Source organism: Vombatus ursinus, unplaced genomic scaffold (assembly GCF_900497805.2).
Source record: "Vombatus ursinus unplaced genomic scaffold, bare-nosed wombat genome assembly UNPS02015129.1, whole genome shotgun sequence".
Taxonomy (NCBI): Eukaryota; Metazoa; Chordata; class Mammalia; order Diprotodontia; family Vombatidae; genus Vombatus; species Vombatus ursinus.
The window spans coordinates 4752888-4772835 of NW_020954907.1; the positions used below are offsets into that span (position 1 = coordinate 4752888).

Sequence of the window (19948 nt, forward strand, 5' to 3'; positions counted from 1 at the left end):
AATATTTGTGAAGTGCTTTAAAAACCTCAAATCACTATATAAATGGTAGCTATTATTATCATTATTTTATTTAATTTTATTCATTTATTTAGGCAATTGGGGTTGTGACCTCCCCAGGGTCACACTGCTAGTGTCAAGTGTTTGGTCTGGGGCTTGATTTGAACTAAAATCCTCCTAACTTCAGGGCTGGTGCTCTACCCACTGTGCCACCTAGCTGCCCCTATTATCATTATTTAAAGTAGGCCTGTGATTTCACCACTGCTGGGGGTGGGCGGGAAGAGGTGTCTTTTTCCACCTAAGATGGGCACTTCCTCTACAACTTTCAGTCTTTAAGAACTGCCCGGGCCCAAAGCCACATCACCAGTATGGGCCTGAGTCGGGTCTTGAACACAGGTCTTCCTGACTCCGAAGAACAGCTTGCAGTCTACCAACTATCCCATGTTGTCTCCTGACTTGAAATTATGCCTATTCCATTCACATCTGTTAGGATCACTTGATATTTAAATTTCTGGATATTTAACTTCCTGCAGTACAAAGGAAGGCAGCAATTCTCCATTTTGACTGTTTCCAAAATTATGTCTCATTTTGCATATTTAGTCCATCATCTGTCAGGAGGAGGATGGCATGTTTCATCACCGGTCCTCTGAAATCATGTTTTATCAATAACTAGATAAAGAGTTCTTAAGTCTTTCAAAATTTTTGTTTTTACAGTGTTGTTATAGCATAAATTGTTCTATTTCTGTCACTGCACTCTGCATCCATATTTTCTCTGAAACTGTCTCCTTCATTATTTCTTACAGCACAACACTATTGCATTATATTCCTATACCATAATTTGTTCAGCAATTCCCCAATCGATGCGCAGAGGTCCTTTTCCTTTCCTTGGGGTTTAGGCCTAGTAGTGGTCTTGCTGAGTTTTCAAAAAGGGCACACAGAGTTTAGCAACTTTATGGGAATGCTTCCAAATTACTTTCCAAAATGACTGGACAAATTCACAGCACCAACAGTTTATCAAGGTGCCTTTTAACATGTCACATCACCAGAACAGAGTATGAAGAAAAATAATTAGGCAGCTGTTTGCTAAACAAACTCTCTACTATGGCTTTCCATTGGATAGGGTGGTTGTAATCAAAAGAATGGGCAGACACTTGTTAATATGCCATTTGTGCCTAGGCTACTCAGAAAGGGATGACTTTTTTTCCTCTGTGGCTGACTTTGCTAAAGAATCGAGGTAGAGAGAAAACCTCAACACAATAAAGTGGGGTTGTGTCTGCTTAATTCACACTAAAATGGAGATTAACAATGGAATCACTCATATCCCAAGACTCACTCCATAGCATAGACATATACCAGGCACCCAATTATTGCTGTGCTAAAGGATGTAGTTCGATTCTTCTCACTCTATCTAGAGGTCCCAAGGTCACCTAGTGAGCACTCCTCCTCAGTCTCCCTGGAGGGCCTATCTTGAATGATTTCCCTGAGTGCAGATCCTGCTTCTGACACTCACTAGTTATGGAACCCAAGGCATCTGCGAAATGACAGGGGAGGGGACAAGGACAGACTTGATGACATCTATAGTACCTTCCAGTACTCTGGTCCTATGATCAAGTCGTAGCAATGAAGGGGCTTCAGAAATAGTGACTATCACTTCAACTAGATGCTTGTTAACTTCACTGATGTCAGAGATGCAAATTCAGCTGTTACCTCTGAGTCTCATCTATATAATGGGGATCTTGAACCTTTGTACTAGAATGCTTGGAAGGAATGTTGTAGGGAAAACATTGCATAAATTTCAGGGTGTCATCTAAATGTGTTATTACTAATAATAAATCTATAACATAGCAAAGGCCTCCCCTTTAAATCTGCTTCCCAGCGGATTTAAAAGTGGAAGATAACTAAGTGAACGTCAAGATAAAAGAGTTCCTATTTCTTTCTGGTACTTTAGTCAACCTAAAGCCCAGAATTAAGTGAAAGACAAAGCCCAAGAACTTCACTCCAAGTTATGGTGCTTTGGCCGGGTTTGTGGCCTCTGTTAGCAATCTAGCCCAGCCCACCCACTTTTTACCCTTACTCAAGGTCATTATACAAGGCACAGACCAGAACCAATGATCTCTGGCTCCAAATATAGCACTCACTAAAACAATTACATCAATGAAAAAGATTACCAGAACTGTGCATCCTTGTCTGTGCTTTTCCCAAGCTCTCATTCTGTTTTTTCAACCGTTGATATGCCTCGTCTATACCAATGTTCTGCTGCCACCTTAAACGCCATCCAAAACTGCTCACTTTCCCCTAAAATTCCAGAGGTCCAGATTTTCTTTTCTGCTGTTGGCATTGCCCTTTGTCAAGGAATAAAGTCCTAAGATAAGAGAATTCAGAGCTGGAAGAGACTACAGATACTATCCAATCCAACAGGGCATTTATTAAGCACCCGTAACTATTATCTGTTTTGTTTTTGTGAGGCAATTGGGGTTAGGTGACTTGCCCAGGGTCACACAGCTAGTAAAACTGTAGTATAATCTGTAAATACAAAGATGAAACTAAAAAGCTCCTGCCTTCCAGAAGGATTTTATATTCTGCAGGAGGATGAAGGATGTATACAGGTAAATTCGTACCCAGTAACGTGAGAGCACTAATAACCAAAGGCATGAAGAAAGACTTCCCAAAGGAAGTGGCACAAGGGCTGAGCCTTGAAGGAATCTAGGAATTCCAACAAGCAAAGGTAAAGAGGAAGTAGTTGAGGCAGTCTTGGAGGCCAATAGATGGAGTGCTGAAGCAGAAAATGACAAATAGGTTAGCATGGCTGCAATATAGGAGTAATAGTAAGCTACGTGCAGTAAAACTAGAAAGGTAGGTTGGATTCAAAAGGGCTTTCGATACCAAGCTGGCAAGTGTTATTCTTGGCACTGTAAGAAAGGCATCTTAGGAAACTCATCCTGAGTTCCCCAGCTCATGTGCCCCACCCCCCATGTACCACTTAGTTTGAACATACTTGTATATATAAGGTGAATGATCCCCCTACTAGAATGTAAATTCTTTGGGAGCAAGGACTGTTCGACTTTTGTCTTTTTTCTCTCCATCACTTTGCACATAGCAGGCAATTAAAATGCTTGTTGATTCATAAGAATTTTTAAGATTTGGCTGATCCAGCAAAGCAATGAGTGGCTAATCAGGGAAAACAGGAAAGATAAAGTGTCATTAAAAAACAAACAAGAAGTCTTTGGGAGAAAGTGGTGATCGGTGGTGGCTTGAGAGGATAAAGTGAATTATTTCTAAAATGTTTTGCATCTCTCTCTAAACACTGTATGTTACTCTCTGTATGCTGGTATATAGAAGGAAGATGCCAATTGAAAACAGACATCTGATTTAGCCTTGGAGAGATCTTTCTTAATCCTGGAGAAGCTCCAGGGTCCTCTACTGTCACTAACATCAATTACAAATGCTGATTTTGCAGTCCTTCACACTGGCTTCAGCCTGACCTTCCAGGCACATTTAGGGATCTATCTGGGGCAGCTGGTGGCCCAGTGGAGAGAGTACTGAGATCAGTCAGGAAGACCCAAATTCAAATCTAGCCTCACTTACTAGCTGGGTGATCCTGGGTTTGTTTTCCTCAACTGTAAAATAAGGAAAATAGCCCCCACCTTGCAGAGTTGTTGTAAGGATCAAATGAGATTATCTGTTAAAAAAAATAAATGGCTTAGTATAGTGCCTGGCACATGGTAGGTGCTATGAAGAGGCTTATTCCCTCTTTTCCTTTTCCACTGCCTCTGCACGTACATTCTACTCTCTCTCCTGTATGTGCCTTCACTCTGTCCCTCCCTCCTCTATCCCTTAGGAGAAACGGGTTTTGGAATAGGAGCTATGGGGAATGAAATTGAGTTAATTAGGAAAGGACAAGAATATTGCCAGCAACACAGAAGGCCCAGTTGAGATTAGATTAACAGAATTGTAAGGGATTCAGTTGTGACAGAAATTTGTGATTTCTAGTTGGCAAGCTATGAGCTAGTGATATATAAAAAGTAGTGTGTAATTTAATTGGTTAACTCCAAGGTCAAGACTAAGAGGGGAAGAAAATGAACAGGAATTCATAACCTGGGAGAAGTTAAGGGATGCTGGGACTAGAAGTCAAGGTGAGGCTAAGAATAGGTTGAAGGGGGCTGGAGCAAAGAGAATTTCAGGGTTATGAATCCAAGAAGTGGAATACTTGTGATTGAGGAGTATGGTCATTGCCGAATGTTGCCAAGAGAAAGTACAAGTAAAGATGAAGAAACGGAAGGCCTTAGTTAAGCAACTTGCCCAAGGTCACCTACACAGATAGTAACTACTAGGCTCCCTAATCAGAAACCCTAGGCTCTCTTAATTTTAATTTTTGTGTGTCATGACCCCCTGGGCCATCAGTCTGTGTGAAGTCTATAAACCTCTTTCTTAGAATAATTATCTAAAATGCATCAAATACATGGGAATTCAAAGGAAAACAATTATACTGAAATGTAGTTATCAAAATATTTTTAAAAACACATTCGAGGGACCACCCTTTCCAGGCAAGAACTCTTTGTTCTACACTGTCGCTTTTTTTTTTAAAGGAAAAATTTCCTAAAATTACATTTTGGGCACTTACTACTTGAGTACTTGTTTCATTTGGACAGTGCCTTGTGCTTAGTTCTGATATGAGGCAGCATTGTATAATGGCTATATAGGGGTAGGAGTGGAGGGGAAACACCTCCCATCTCTTCCTACCATACAATGCCTCAAGAATTCTTGTTGATTTTATGTTACAACCTGCTGACCCTGACCACATACAAACCCTATGGCCTCTGATGCTCACTTTCAGTTCTTTTGAGAGTGGTGGGTCACGTCTTGCTGCCATATAGAAACACTGATAAAATGTTATTACTGAAAAGACAGAATGACTTACCATCAGCCATTTTACAGATGAGCGAACTGAGTGAAGTGCAGCAAGGTTCAAAGGCCCAAGGAAAGTCAGGTTTGAACCGAGGTCTGTACAGCGGATCCACATTCAGCTCCTTACCACTTCAAAGCGCTGCTACACCAAGGTCACACTTACCTGAACTCTCCTATGTGCTCTACTGTATTTCAACTTATATTATTATTATAGCTGTTTGCATATGTTTTATCTCGGGCAAGGTTTGATTTCACCTTTGTGTTTCCCTGAGCACTTGGCACAACCTGAAACCTAGCGTGAGTGTAATCATTTTACTTCTCACGTAAAGGATGAGGAAAAAGAGAAGCTTCGCCAAGACAAGCACATGAATACACTGCTTCAGACTAGAAGGCTGGAATTGATCGAAGTCATTCTGAAAAGCAATTTGGAATTACAATAAAATGTCCAGCCTCTGACCTAGACATGCTCCTGCTATGTGGATACCCCCAAAAAATCAGGTGTTGTCTCTCATAGCAGAATCTTTCGTGGTAGCTAAGAACTGGATGTCCACTTGAACTGCAGTTCTTTAGGAAATAATAAGAGAAGATGAACACCAAGAATTCAGAAGGATAAGAAGACTTAAAGCAAACATAAAAAGTACAAATAAATTTGAATCTAATATAACAACTAGGGATGAGCAGAAAAGGTGATTTGAAAGATGATGGTTACTGTTTGCCTTTGCTTTATAGGTAATCATCCATTTGGTCAAGTTACTCTGTTAATATGAGAAACCTGGGATAGTTACTTATCTCTGATTAAAAAGATTCTGCTGTCACAGAAGCCTTGAGTTGTATGCCTGAAGTACAAGTTACTAAGCCTGTTTCTGCATTTTCGAAGATGGTTTAATGATACATTATCCACCCGAACAGATTCAAGAAAAGTATTTTGAAATTTTCTAGAGTTGTATAAATTTAAGTCATGAGAGCACAATAACCACCAGAGAAAGACATGCTGCCAGATATAGCAGCCAAAAGGAAAGATAGAATACCTAAACAGCACACATCATCTCTACTAAAACAGAGTCACCTGTAAAACTCAACAGACCTTGAAGGCTATTATGAATATCTGTTATCTAGGTTTTGATTGCCCCTAAGAAACAAAATAAACCAAAAAAAGAAACCAAAAAAACCCCCACAATCAATAAAATCATGCTCAGAATATTTTAAAAGGAGGGAAATGGGGGGAAAATAAAAAAAACGACAACCCACATTCCCACATTTTAGAAAGAACTCTCTCTAAAACACAAAATTTTTCCATGGTGGGGGAGAAATGAGTGAATGGGAACATTATTTCTGTAGACGGCCCATGTTACATAAATGAAATGTTCAAACCTTATAGAAATTATATTAAAGACTACATATATATACGTATATATTGAAAGTAGCAATTTTATTTGAGTTAAAATTATTTACAAAAACCCAAAGACATACTTCATGAAACTGGTACAAACTATTTTTTCCTGCCGTTGGCTTTTGCTCCAAAGATCACAGCTGAGAAATACTGTATAAAATAAAAATAGGATTGGATTCAGAAAAGTACTCTACTGTTCTAATTTCCAATTGATAGTATTTACAGAAATATTTACAATGGAAAAAAAGTTACTTTAAAATTTTAGTTAATTTGCAAGTCAGCCTCAAAGACCCTTGAATGCAGAGTTCTCTGAGGGTTCCAAACACACAAACGCACTGCAGTTCAAAGGTGACCACTTCACCCTACTCCCCCCATCCAATTCTGCATCTCTATCAGTGCTTGACAATTGGTTATTATAAAAAAAAAAAACTGTTAAACACTGAGGTAAATCAATTCCCATTCAAAACGATTACCAGTGTAACAGAGAAATGGAGTTAGCCCTGATTTTCTTCATTATTTCTAAGTTTTTCATTATTTCTTACCATCTGCCACTAGCCACTTTAGCCTACATCTGTTTTCTGAAATCCAAAGATCAATGAAAAAAACATTATTCTAAAATTAATCGAAAAAGAGACAAAATGCATCTAGCTGATTTATCTGTGAACATCATATACATATTTTAAACCAATTTGCTCTTAATTTTTTATATCCAGGGCAAACATGACCTCATTTTTTTTTTCAAAGTTACACTGGCATGTGTTCTTAGATGAGAAAAGGGAGGAAAAAGAAGAAACAAACAAAACAGGATTTGCCTCTAATCAGTTACTTCCTTATAGAATCCCCAACAATCTGCATTATCAAAAATAGGAAGACATAGAAGGCAGCCACTGTATTAAAAATAATTACAGCTGGCACTGATACAAGAGCAGAGATTTGTAACTTTATACAAGGAAATAACAAAGTCTAAATGGGAAAAGATTAGACTTTCAGCTATTTTCCCCAATACACACCGAACTCATTTTTTTATGGCTTCAAGTTTTATAAATCCAATGAAGAAACATGATATAATTACCTATACAGGTATTTAAAAAATGTTGATGAAATAGATCTCTGGAAAGCCTGCAAATATTTGAGACCAGCTTAATTTAAAAGAAAAAAGTTACCAAGTTTTATTGGTCTGAATAATAATGAAAGCAAGAAATCACTGCCATGTTCCAAACTGAAATATGTAAAATGCATTTGCTGAGATTTTGTGTTCGATGAAAGTATTCAAACATGCTTTGCTATGAATTAGACTTTGGACAAAAGATCTTCTCTAAATCAGCAATTTAAGGCTTTATGTTTATGCATTTGATTTTGCCATTCTATAGAAGAATATACTAATAGAAATGTTATCTGGAAACATGAATTCCACATTGGTGTTTTAGCTTCTTTATATCTACTGCACTGCGCATTATAAAATATATCTAGAGTCCGCCCTTGAAACAGAACAGTGTTTCAAAGATTTTTTTTTAACCTATAATTAAGTGTAAACTACCCTGGGACTGATATTCCATTTTATCCTTAACAGGGCACAACATTTAGAATCACTGCATTTTCATATAATATTCCCTTTCAAACTGTTGGATTGCTTATTTTCTTGCATGCTGTCTAGAACTATGACATTTAATGGTATGTAATTTTCTATGGTTTAGGATGTTCTTAGAAATGAAAAATAGTCCAACAACTTGAACCTGGTCACGAGTAAAAAAATAAACTATCCAATTCTTGCCTCTTTGGATTCCAACAAATTTTAAATATAGACAGTAGTTAAAAATCACAAAATTACCTAAAAGCTTTATTTTATGATTTTGGATTCATTCAACAAAAAAGCAAAAGCAAATGAGACTCAAGAAAGGAGCTATGCTGCTGTCCAGAATGTGCTTCGAACACCTGTCTGATACCTCAGTAGCAAAGCTGTTTTTGCACCTGGCTGGCATGACAACAGTGGCTCAGCATGCACAGCAGTTGCATTATCAGCAGCAAGTTTTCTCGCCTTTATACCTGCCAGGACAAAGCAAGAAAAGAAGGGGAGCAAAGGTAAATCCTGCCAAAATATGGACATTTAAATACTGCACTACATCATTTAGAGCCTGTGTTTTTTCATCAGAATCTTTCCCCCCTCATTTTTGATAGCTGCAGATTGATGTAGTAACTGTCATTTAGCAAATGCAGAATGCATGATTAAGAGACCAGGTAGGAGCTTTAAAATCCGAACACGAAGGACACAGATGAATGCTCTCGGTGTATCATCAAGGACTTCTTTCATGACTTCTTCCTTTGTCTAAGGGTGGCTCCAGCATGAGTGAGTGCCCGCAGCGGAAATGAACTATCTAGCAATGTTCCAAGTATTCAATCACCCTAGAGATAGATTTCTGGCCTGTGGTTCCAACAGCACACTGTGGGCAAGAAAGTAACAGAAACCAAAGATATGAATAAAGTAAGCATTCAAAGTTGTAGTTCCTTCATATTCACTGTGCTGAAAACTGCAAAATAGGCAATCCAACTTCAAAATAATACCCTGATGACAAAAAGGAATATTCTAAGGGGCAGAGTTCTGGCATTCCACAAGATAAAAAATTCAAGCAATACATAAAATTAGTCTAAAATAAAGGACATCTACTTCGTATTTTCCACTAATTTCCCACCATAGCCCTCAGTATTTCAGTCTGCACTGACAATTTGAGTATTAAAAAGCCCATAAGGCTCTAAGAAAGGAAGAGCAAAAACACACTTTTAAACATATGCTACTTACGGTAAGATTCATGAAACTGAGAAATTTTTTGAGCATTTCAGTCATTATTGAAAAGTCCCCTTCAGGTAAGTACCCCCTCACAGTAGTCACATTGATCTGTGGAAACATTTTAATTCGATAAATATTTGCAATTATCTGCACAAAAAAAATAAAAGTATGTTTTGCTTAAGTTTCTACACATGACCCATGCATACTTTCAAAAGACCAGCTATTTAGTCAGCTCAAGATGTCTGGGAAATGAAAATGGCCCCCAAAAGGCAGTTGCTATGTATGCTGACAGATTAAAAAAAAGGAAAAAGTAGCTGGTACACAGTTTCGTGGCTCATGAGAATCCACATTCTTGGGGGAGGGGAACAACTGTGAAAACTAGAGGAACAAATCTTGTCAGAGGCAACCAATACTAACCTGGGATTCTGAGACATGGGAATTAGGAGGCACCTAACCTTAAAATCCAAATGTTATAAAATACTACATTTAGTTACAAATTAGTGTCCTGAGAATTAAGGTGGTTATTAACCAGTTTCCCCAAACCTGACAATGTCAGAATAGATGTGTAAAGGCTTGAGGTCATAGAAAGACTCACTTCTCTGCCCTGTCCCTGAAATTTTTAACTTATTCTTTTTTGCTACAATTAAGACAGTGTCTTAAGATTACATGAAGCGGCCTGGATAACAGGTGAAAAAAAAATGTCAATATCTATAAAAGACCTTGAATTTCTTCCAATTTTGTGTCCCCAGCATTATGCACGCACACTATCAGCACGTTACTGTTGCTCAATCACTTCTGACTCTTGGTGATCCCATCTGGGGTTTTCTTGGCAAAGATACTGGAGTGATTTGCCATTTGCTTTTCATGATCCTTTTGTAATTGAGAAAACAGAGGCAGGCAGAAGTGAAGTGACTTGCCCAGCTAATAAAGTGTCTGAGGCTCTTTGAATTCAGGTCTTCCTGACTCCACACCAGTACTCTATCTTCTGTGTTACCTAGCTGCCTGCCTGGCACACAGTAAGCGCTTAATAAATGTTGACTGATTGTCTGGCAAGAAACAAAAACATTCCTGTGTTCAGCCAACATGTCTTACATTGCCATGCAATTCTTCTGTTCGTCTCTTGCTTGGGTTGACATTCAATGCTTCTACGTTAAGGGGGCCTTAAGGCCCTCAAACCTTTTGTTAACATCAAACTAACGACCTCTTAATTCACTGGAGAAAGGTTATGTAATTCAGTAAATACCAAGTGCCTAATCACCAGGCAAGATGCAAAAAGAAACAAGAGGCATGGTTCCTCAGCTCAAGAAGCTCACGATTTTGCAGAGATGATATTCCCATATAAATACTTAGAAGATACTGAACACTAAGAATAATTACCAAGATACAGGCATAAAACTAGAGTTTTTTAATATTTTACAAAAGGAAGTAGGGTATGAGTTGAGCCAGGACTTGGAAAGGCAAGAAGAAAAGAAGACAATAGGGTAGGGGCATGTAGTAATCGAGGTAGGATTAGCAGTGTCATTGCTTGAGATAATATCAAGCAAAAAAGGTAGGATAAGAGGACGTCAAATACTAGGCAAAGTAATTTTAAACTTTGTTCTGTAAGTACTGAGGTGAATTCATGGAATTAAACTCATGTTGAGTTTTAAAAAATGGTACTCAATAAGAATAACTCAAAAGATTTTCAGCATGGTTAATTAGGAAAACCACATTCATGCAACCATATTTTCTCTGCAATTACAGAAGAGAAAATTACCTCCTTTCTAAATCGTTCTGCTTGGGCTCTGTATTAGAATCCTTTTTGACTTTTAAGTATAGTCTTTTCCATACTTTGGGACCTATTTAAAAAATCAAACAACCTGAACACCTGTTCCTCATCCTGACCCTCATCTCACCTGCTGCCCTATGTAAAGCTGGGCTTGACTCCAACTAATCATTGGCTGTCAGTGGACTCTCCAGAGCCAGCCTCCTGTGAAGAAGTCCTGGGTTCAAGTCCCACTTCTGATATATCCCAGCTAGGTTTTTCTTGAGTCATTTCATATAATACATGATTCTAAAAGCTCAGTGGCTTGTATTCTAGTACTTTTCATCTTCCACATGATGTCTCACATTCTATGGATTATAAATGACTCATTTTGTTAATTAGTGATCCACAAACTACTTTTACAAAAGAAAAAGGAACAATCTAACAGTATTTTAAATAAAATTACACCTATGGGACAAAGTTTGCTCAGACAACAAAGAAAGGAGACTCAAATAGTTTTGATAAAAATATGAAAGTAACACGCAAACTAAATTATCTCCTGCCTTCTCTTTGTCACAATGAAATGGCCAAAAAACAAAACAGAACAAAACCAAAAAAAAAAACAAAAAGATACAAAAAACCCCAACAAAAACAAAAAGCTGAAATTGACATATAAAATGCATAAAATTGCCAGTCCAAAAATAAATTTACAATTCTACAAAGTTAAATTGAACTGTGTAACTTACTGGACTCTCCTGGCAGAGACAGCCAAGAAGCAGTGCTGTATACGAGGCCACGATGCAGTCTTCCATATGCTTGCCAGCATGTTGAAGGGCTAAAAACAAGTATTTTTAGGGAATTTGAAGAAACAATAGTATCGTGTGTTTCTTAAAAAAAGAACTTTTATTATTATAGTATAAGTATCTTACTTTCCTACAATTACAAAAACTGTTTTAGGCTTAAAAGTCAAAGAAAGGAGCTACATTTTGTACATCAACTTTAAAAAAGGAACACAACTATATAAATGCATGGCCTTGAGTAATAGAATCTGAGATAATTAGGCTAGAAATTATCTCCATATTTTGTCCCTGGTTATTTCATTGCCCCCTGAACAGATAATGAGGATGGATCTTATTTCAAAATAAGGCTAGAAGAAACCACAATAAAAGGATTACATTTTTAGAGCTGGGGGAAACTTTAGAGATTATCTACTAATCAAATCCCTTTAATTTATAGAAGGAAAAAAATTGAGGCTCAATTGCATCTACCAAAAGGAGACAGACTGGAACTTAACCTTAATTATACTCTAGAAGCTAGTCTGAATTGTTAACAGAAACAGCAGGAACAAGGAGCAAATAGGACAAAGTATTTATGAAAAGGCACCTACCCCTAACTAAAGGTGATGGCTCCCTTGGAATTGGCATACCATGCTAGTCAGAGCTTAGATTAGAACTCAGACCTCATGATTTTTAAATTTCTAAGTAACAAGCTGCCCTGTTGTTCTTTCCCATAAGTACATAAATGTTTACTTAAAAAAAAAAAAAGTAAAGCAAATATTTCAAACTCCAATGCTGCAATACCAAGTTGTCATATTAAGTATTAACTCCAAATTTATTATAGAATCCAGTTATAATTGAAAGCTACAGAACGAATATGCCAGATTAGGATTCTCAACATGTGACCTATAGGCAAGTCACCTTAATCTTAACCTTAATTTCCCTAGTTCAAAAAAAACTGATGCTATCGTCTGCCATGTCCTAGCCACAAACTTGTAAATATTAAATATGCGGCTATACATGAAAATGTAGTATAAACTGTAAAGTTCTACGTAAATGTACGTGAACATTAGAGATAAATAGACAATTAAGTTTCACAATGAGAGGAAATAATGGGAAAAGATTAAAATTAACCTGGAGATACCTAGAAAAATCAACTTAACTTCAAAATACAGGTAGATTTCTGCTTCACATTCACCCCCTCAAAAACATCAAACATACCTTTATTGAGGTCAAGCTCTTCGTCATCCTCTTCCTTTTTATCTTTCTCTTCAGTCCCATCTGTCTTTTCAGCAGACACCCACTGGATCTCCCCACTTGTTTCTTGCCATTCTCCGCTTTGATCATGCTGAGCAGCGGGAGCTTCCTTGATCAGTTCATCGGTTTGGCTTTCGGCCAACTGGGCTGCTCGCTCACGCTCCAAGAATAACTAATTAAAACAGTTTACAAACAGTTAAAAACAGATCACCCTTAACAGCATATATGTATACATGCATGTAAGGGACTCCCTACTTTAAAAAACAAAGTTATTCCATGAAGATACTAACACTAAATGGTGAAAAAGGAGGATGACATTGATACTTTCCTTTGCCTTCGTGCTACATCGACATCAGGGCAAACCAAACCTCCTGGCCAATAAATAGCACAAAGCCCACACTTTGTGTATGGTCGACCATACTGCAACAACACTCGTTTGTTCTCAAAAAATCACTTTAATTTCACATGTTATTTTTGAAAACCAATAGATTTTTGTTGTTGCAAGTCTGAAATGTCACAATAACTTTGCTAAAACAGAAAGACTAATTAGAATTTTGAAGAGAAAGCATGACAGGCATTAGAAAAGTAAGCCTAGATCTGATGAAATAAATGGGACAGGACAAGAGAAGAATTACGGAATTCTGAGAGAACGGCAAGCTACTGTAGAAAGGCAACACGGCTTCTTTACAAGGAAATCATTCTTGATAAAGTTATGGAATTTTTTGAGAGAATAAACATACAGACAAGGAAAAACGAGTGGAAGTTATTTATTCAGGTGTTGTTCCCCTAATCAAAGGTTAGTTTTTACAAATACAATGATTAATGGTGGGACTGAAACAGTGGTTTGTTTTTTAATTTTTTAATGTCAGAGAGAACTGACTTAAAGACAGGAAAAAAGGGGTACGGATAAATAGGGGCTTTAATGGGGAAGCATTAGGTTACCCTAGGGATCAATTTCATTTATATTTTTATCAATGGCTTGGAAAAGGAAGTACAAAATGAAAAAGATAGATATTAAAATTCACCTAGGGTTAAGATGTCAAACCAAAGGAGACAAATTACAGGTAGATTTTAGAAGAATATGTAAGCATGCAGAAAAATATACAAATTTCTATTTGAGCAAGTATAAAGTAATGTACTTGGGGGGCAGTAGGGGAGAAGCCCCAATTGTTTATGCATGATGGTTTCTGAACATCAGCTATAACTTAGAGAAGGGAACTAGAAATTGTTGCAGATTTTTCTACAGTAGCTCTAATGCAATAGATGCTGAAACAATTAAAAGGGGGAAAAAAAGGTTAAGTATATAACAAGAGTACTAGAAACAAGAAGGGGAAAAAAGCAGTACCCTGGAGCCCTCATGTATATAAAATGATATAAGACTACATGCAGTTCTGGTCATCAAATCTTAAGAAAGAAATAACAGAACTAGAAATGTTAAAATCAACTAAACTAACCAAAGGATGGGATTAGCTTCCATGTGAGAAGAGACTAAGGAAATCAGAACGCCTCAAACTGGAAAGACAAACAGTTTATAAATCCAGGAAGAGTTTGTAGAGGGAGAAAAAGGACATTTAAACCCAATCCTGGAAAAACAGAAGAAAATAATAACTTTTGACAATAAAAAGGCTTCATTTTGGACACATAGTACCACCAAGCTTTTTAGAGGACAAGAATGTTGGGTAATAAGTCTGAAAACAAACAGATTTAAATTAACTCACAGCTAGAGCAAAACCAGTTATGTAGGGGAGGACAGGCAGATTTGGGGGATATCTATCTCCCTCATCTTGAGGATACTGCAAATGAAGGGCAACTAACTGCTTCCATTTAAATCTCACGATGTTTATGACAGAAATGAATATCTGAGCTGGAGAGCCTACTGGTCTCATCTCAAATAGCCACTGCTAACTAATTGTCACTCAGTATGATGATTTAAAACGTTAAACAACAAAACACAGCAACACCTGACATTTACATGGCCTCCTATATTGCTAAATGCTTTCACACTACTTCATTTAATCCTCACAATTCTGCAAGGCAGATAAGGGCAGGAATTATTACAACCATCTGACAGATGAAAAAACTCCAAGGCTCAGAGTGGTTAAATGACTTGCCCAAGGTCACACAGCTAGTAAGTGGCAGAGCTGGCATGTGAACCCAGGTCTTCTGACTCCTAGTCCAGTGCTCTTTCTATACCATGCTGCAACTTGTGAGCCTCATTCAGGGGATCACCTGGGAAGAAAGGCCTTGTGGGTATTAAGTCCTGCTGTGTAAATAACACAGGTTCACAAATTCATATTTATTCTAAACTTCTTAGTTGAATTTAAAAAATTCTGTTTAAGACTCCAGCCTTAAAAAGGAAAATATTAAAAATATAGAACCAAAGGTTATTTGGATGTAATCATGGTATTTTGGGACCATACAGATCTAGACCACAAATGGCATTTTCCTAAAAAGTGGCTGAAGACCACCATGACATTCAAAATGAATGTCAATTTCTTATGAGATTCAGATTTGACTACAATAATCTGCAATGCAATAATTTTAAAACTGAAATCTCATTGTATTATATTTCTTATCTGAATTTAGAACAAAATGTTTCAAGCTATTTGGGGGGGGGGGGGGAAGTGGTGGAGGGGAAGATGGGTAGATAACTATACTAGTTAACTTTCAATAACCCTCTGTGTAAAGGAGTGACCTGAGACCAGTCCAGAAGTCACTTTTCATGGAAAGATCTAATTTATACCTACTGGCCTCTGCTACCTGTCAGGGAAAACAGGGACTAGATTTCTGGATTTTGCTTACTGCACTAAGAGGGCTATTGGTGGGTGAGTGGGAAAACACCAAGAAAAATTGATAAGACCTTTATCATTAAAGCTGTTATTTTATCATATAGTACTTACGAGTAAAACCCTAAAAGAGATGTAAGGAAGGGCAGCTAGGTGGTGCAGTGGATAGAGCACCGGCCCTGAATTCAAATTTGGTCCCAGATCAAACACTTGACACTTACTAGCTGTGTGACCCCGGACAAGTCATTTAACCCCAACTGCTTTAAAAAAAAAAAATGTAAGGAATAGGTAATGTGCTATTTCCAAGTTGCAGGGGAGAAGAAAGAAAGAAAAGGCTTCTGTCTTCTCTCAGGTTAAACTAGATTAAAAAACATCATAATTTAGCCACACTCTTTGGGGCTAAGTAACAGGTTTTGTGGCGAGCAGGTCAAGGCATTCCATTTCTTCTGCCAGTGTCTATCAGAGTACAAGGCATATAGAACGTATTTAATAATTGTTTACTGTCTTAGGGGGAACCAGTCATTACAGATCATCCACTTGGGAAATTAAAAAAAAAAAATTGTAAACACACTGCCTTTTATAAGAAAAATTATACCAATCCAACATTATTAGGGCATGGGCTTATAGCCGTGGTTAAAGTATTTCTGGAGCCATTGAAATTTTCTTCCTCGATGCTGCCTTGTGACCAAGACAGACAGACACACACACACCAGTCCCATACCCATTGAATTTAGAGGTGAAAGAGACCTAATTCAACCCCCTCATTTTATAGATGAGGATTACTGAGAGTCAGAGAGGACATACCTTTCCCAAAATCACAAAGCTACTGAGTAAGCAGACCTGGGATGTAAACCAATGTTCTTTCCACTACACACACCTATTAATAACATAGAAGGTTGGGACTAGCCCATAGAGAATGAAACTCCTCAATACCATATTTAAACCAAAACCAACATTATTAGTCCAAACCAACCACACCGTATACTTCAGATCAAAGTTTTTCTATATGTAAGAACAGGTCAATTGCAAAAAGTAGCATTGAAATGAGAAAAAATAAAACAAGACAAATATTAATATACTTCAAGTCCACAAAATGCTTAAATGTGTAAACAAAGGAAGGAACTAAGATCTAGTACAGAAAATTCTCTAACATTTATTCACTGTAATAGAAGTTACTGACAAGATGTCCTTTGCAGTTTGAAGTTGTCACTTACCTGCACTAAGGCCTGAACGGCATGAATCTGTCCCTCGATCCTTAAACTGTCATCGCCTTCTGCAGCACAGGAGTCAAAAGAGCTTGATGTTTCCATATTGACTAGACAGTGCCGATTCCGCGCACTATATTCTACTAGATTTATTAGTAGACCCAAGCCCTACAAAAATAAGTTTTCTTTTTAACAAAGAGAAATAAAACTAAAGTCTAGACATCCTTTTATTTTTAGCCAAATGTAGCACAACTATGACTATATCTCTCCACCCTGAAAGTTTTATCTTTATCAAACGCCAGAATCAATTATGTCCCAAATTTAGGTCCACATTTCATTATTTTGTTTTATTAGGAGAATTTTTTTTAAAAAAGCATATTCAAACTCTAACATAAAGAATATCATTGTTGCCTTTTACTGATACAAGGCTTCAAAGGGAAGTTTTTTTCCTCTGTTATTTGCAAAAGCTCATTTTTCTCCATGTTTTTAAAAATGGAATTTCATCTTACCAGCACTCGGATATCAAATCTTTGTTCTTGAGGTAGGAACTTTGGAACCTGAAGCACACAATTCATTGCTGTGCCAATCAAACCATCCTGTTCACCTGTTTTGGTGCTGCCCCATTCTGAAAGAATTTTGCAAGTACAGGTTTTTAGACATCTATTCCTTCATACAAACAATATATCAACAAATGGAAATTAAAAATTAGGATGCAAGAGCATGTCTAAAAGTTTTTAAATGTAATGCTCTTTCTTTCACACTCAAAACAATGAACACGAGACATCAACTGCTGATATTAATTCCTGTTTCATCTTCTGAACTGGTTCTGGAAATTCCCTTATTTCTAGAATGACTAGTAATTAATCATAAGACAGTTATTGATAGATTATTCCCTGGTAGATCACCTCTACGTAAATGAAGAAGTTAAACAGTTTTGAAAATAATTTGCTTTTTCTGCAAAACGCAGTATAGTATATTGTAATCAGGAAACAGTTAAAAAAAAAAAAAAAAAAAAAAAGAAAAGACTACTTACCATTATCATTAGTTAAATTGAGTAACACACCAATGATGGCCCTCATGCAGTCTTGTACTGCTTTACCCACATGGTTAGTTACATTCTGGTGCGGGAGAGGCGTACTGTCAGGTAAACATATGCTATTTTCTGCACGGTTATACTGTTGTATCAATTCTTCACAATGCTGTAAAGCTCTGAAAAGAAAAACATTAGCTATCAGACAAGTCATTTCATTTTAATGTTTTAAAATTACTTATACCTTTGAATTTCTTTCAAACACAGATCTCTATTTCTCCTTATGTTCAACTTTGTGGTTTACCTTAAATTTACATTAACTTTTCAGATCCCCCTGAGGACAGTAAAAGTAGGCATCTTACCAGTATGATTCTTCTTTATACAGTTCCTATGTCTAATTCCTTGTTTTCAAGAATTACTTCTTCTTGATCTATCTCACTGTATCTCCCACAAGTACTCTTATGCTACCTTAAAGATTCAACACTCAGTACAAAGGATGCCATAGAACCGATCCTCCCACACCTCCAATAAAGAAAATATCTTTTGGGATAATGTTCCTCTCCATGTTAGGATACATTGTAGCCACTGTCTTGGTAATACATTTAATCTAGCTGTGAGCACCTTGCAAGCAGCAAGAATTTTATCAAATGGGACTCTAGTTATTCTAAGCATTCCACAAGAAAGCATATTCTTTAAAGCACAGAATCAGACTGGAAGAAAGAAAGATGTTAATCTGTTCCACTATATTCTGAGAAAGACTCTCTAACCATTACTTCCTAACATGTTAAGATTGTTTCCTGACCCTTTCCCTAGGATGACCTTCCTAAAAAGCCTGACTGTTTTCATTTCAGTGTCTGCTGGGGAACAGCTGCTCTGGGGGGCATCGGGGAGGTGGTAATCTTCATCTTTTGCAGGGGGCCTGACTGAGGGGCAGTTAGTCTTTTATAACACTTGGTCTGGGATACTGGATGCCAGTTCATCCTGGCTTACAAAGCTGAAACCAGTCTCTTGGCTACATGTATAGATAGCATTTGGTCTGAATTCCATTCCAACAGTGGCAACAAACTGGGAATCAAGAACAGCCAGCAGAGTTTTTACCCTACCAGTACATTTGCTGGGTTTGATTACAAGAGAATATCCTTTCATACCACAATTTCTCTTTTAAGAAGTTCTATCTTCTATCTTAGGACTTACTTTGCTGATGAAACAATAAGCTGTGAATCTTTATATGCTATCAAGTAGCTTTGATTCTCTGGGTTATGCACTGTTACCTAAATAGGAAAAAATATATTACTTAATAAAGTATTACAGACTTGATTCTGCTATGCATTTATCTAGGAAAACAGAAGAATTTATTGACACCTACCTTCCCTGAAAACACTTTCCAATCTACAGTGGATGTTAAACTGAGTTAACATCATTTGTTAAACTACAGAAATACAATAAAGCAAAGTTCAGCTTAATTCTCATAAAGCCCATTTACTAAGTGCGAGTGCACCTCTGATGTGTGAGGTGCTAACCCCACACTAAGCTGGTTAGAAACTAACCAAGTAAAACAATCAGGAGAATAAACCACTTTTGGAATAACCCACAGTGTTATTTAACAGACATACTTTAAAAATAAATCACACTGGGCCCATACACAGCAAACTTATTTTAATATCAGTAATTGTTCAATTCAAACAAATTATTTTAAAACAACATTCTGATACAATTTCAAATAAGGCAGAAAGAAAATGATACCACTTAGCACATACGTTCCTAGGAACCTGTGAAACCATCTGATTTAATCCTCTAATTTTAGAAATGAGGAACCAAGGTCCAGGGTGAGTAAGTAACTTGCTTGAAACCCAAAAAGTGGTAAACAGCAAGCTTGGGACAGAGGTCTCATTCTGACTCCATTCCAATGCTCTTCTCATTAGCTCATATCATATGCAATTTGAAGATTCTTAATGCCCTGGTTCACAAGAGGAAACTGAGATATAAAGAGAAGTAACTGGCTGGAGATGACCAAGGACTGGAGTGGTACTTTATATTCAGGTCCTTTGACTTTAAATCTGGTGCTCTTTCTATTAT

At 37.2% G+C, this 19948-nt stretch overlaps 1 protein-coding gene across 3 annotated transcripts in view; it reads right to left on the bottom strand.

Moving 5' to 3' along the window:
* Nucleotides 1-6312: 6312 nt before the first annotated feature.
* WAPL (WAPL cohesin release factor) overlaps nt 6313-19948 on the bottom strand; it is a 104486-nt gene continuing 90850 nt past the window's right edge. For all 3 annotated transcript variants that reach the window (XM_027846321.1, XM_027846322.1, XM_027846320.1), the window contains 8 exons: nt 19067-19143; nt 17876-18051; nt 17352-17467; nt 16852-17010; nt 12816-13023; nt 11565-11653; nt 9087-9182; nt 6313-8730 (listed from right to left, as the gene is read on the bottom strand). In XM_027846321.1, the coding sequence (XP_027702122.1) occupies nt 8665-8730; nt 9087-9182; nt 11565-11653; nt 12816-13023; nt 16852-17010; nt 17352-17467; nt 17876-18051; nt 19067-19143 (987 nt within the window). In that variant the 3' untranslated portion in view covers nt 6313-8664. The remainder of the gene's footprint in view (nt 8731-9086; nt 9183-11564; nt 11654-12815; nt 13024-16851; nt 17011-17351; nt 17468-17875; nt 18052-19066; nt 19144-19948) is intronic.